Here is a 1,208-nt window from a genome sequence, read left to right as displayed (position 1 = left end):
CTGGTTACTTTGACACCTGCCTGGTCTGGCCTTGCCTTTATGTAAAGGTGCACCAGGAACTTCTCACGCAAGCATCCTTTTTGTTTGATAGTGAGAATAAACTCTCAGCATCTAAGAAGAGGAAGAAGGGAAGGCCAGGAAGCAGAGGAGGTAAAGACTTGGAAGCAATCTCCCTGTCTTGTGCAGCACCCGGAAGGAGGAAAGTAGGTCCTGTTTGTGCGGGGAGAGGTTTGTGCTCAGCTGCCTCATCAGCCTAGCCACTGTGTTTCACTCTCAGCACAGTAATACATGCCAGAATCGTTGAGAAAGGCATGCTCTATCGAGAGGATCATACTGTCTCCTTGTATCTTACTGGCCTTGAAATGGCTCTCGAGATCCTTCTCAACAACTGCATTAGCACCTTCCACTGCAGAAGCCACTGGGGTCAGCCTGGAGTCCTTCTGCGAAGGCAGCATGTACCAGTACATTGCTGTGTTGGAGGATTTCTTCTTGGAACATCTCAGAGTCACAGGGTGGCCTTCTTGTATCACCGTGTCTGCGGACTGTTCCAGAGCCAACACTGGAAGGGTAAAGGAGTAGCATTAAAGAGAAGGAAAAAATGGAAAAATGTGAACTAGGCACTGTGAGTTGGTAGAGAAGAGGGTGCACAAAGAATTAAAAATAGACCGCCATTGCAGGAGATTTGAGGATTGCTTCCCATCTTGTTCATTGCTCATCCTCAACACTTTGTGGAATGAAACACTGCCAGCAACTGAGTACCCAGCTGGGAGAGCAGCAGTGGGATCGATGCAGGTGTTCAGGAGTAAGTTGAGTTCACTTACCCACAGGGACCATCATGGCCACAAAGAAACAGCAGGAAACCATGGGGGGAAAGCCCCTATCCTGTCAGCAACCTGTATTCTGTAGTTGTGCAGAGATATGTGAAGAGTAGCACTGAGTGAGGATGAGACATACTGGGGTGGGGCAGGACAAGAAAGGTGAGAAAGGATTGGCTGGCTGGGAACACTGGGGAATGACACAAAGCATCACAGGGAAGCGTAAAGCCTTCAGTGATGCAGTGGGCTGGGCGGTGGGGGTGGTGGGGGTGGTGGAGAGACAAGAAGGGGGTTGTATGAACAGAACTATGCTGAGGTTGCCTGGCAGTCTGAGTGTGCAAGGCAGAGGAATGCTGAGAGCTCCCCTTCTCCTTCTGAAGGCCTTGAGAGATG

At 50.1% G+C, this 1,208-nt stretch overlaps 1 gene segment (V, D, J or C); it reads right to left on the bottom strand.

The window, feature by feature from the left end:
• Positions 1–248: 248 nt before the first annotated feature.
• Positions 249–864, bottom strand: LOC112841145. The segment is given in 2 exon segments: positions 249–559; positions 822–864. Coding segments are annotated over 2 exon segments (354 nt in total).
• Positions 865–1,208: the final 344 nt, after the last annotated feature.

Source organism: Manacus vitellinus, unplaced genomic scaffold, assembly GCF_001715985.3.
Source record: "Manacus vitellinus isolate BGI_N305 unplaced genomic scaffold, ASM171598v3 ctg7180002434254_pilon, whole genome shotgun sequence".
Lineage (NCBI taxonomy): Eukaryota > Metazoa > Chordata > Aves > Passeriformes > Pipridae > Manacus > Manacus vitellinus.
This window is presented reverse-complemented; position numbering and strand designations above follow the sequence as displayed.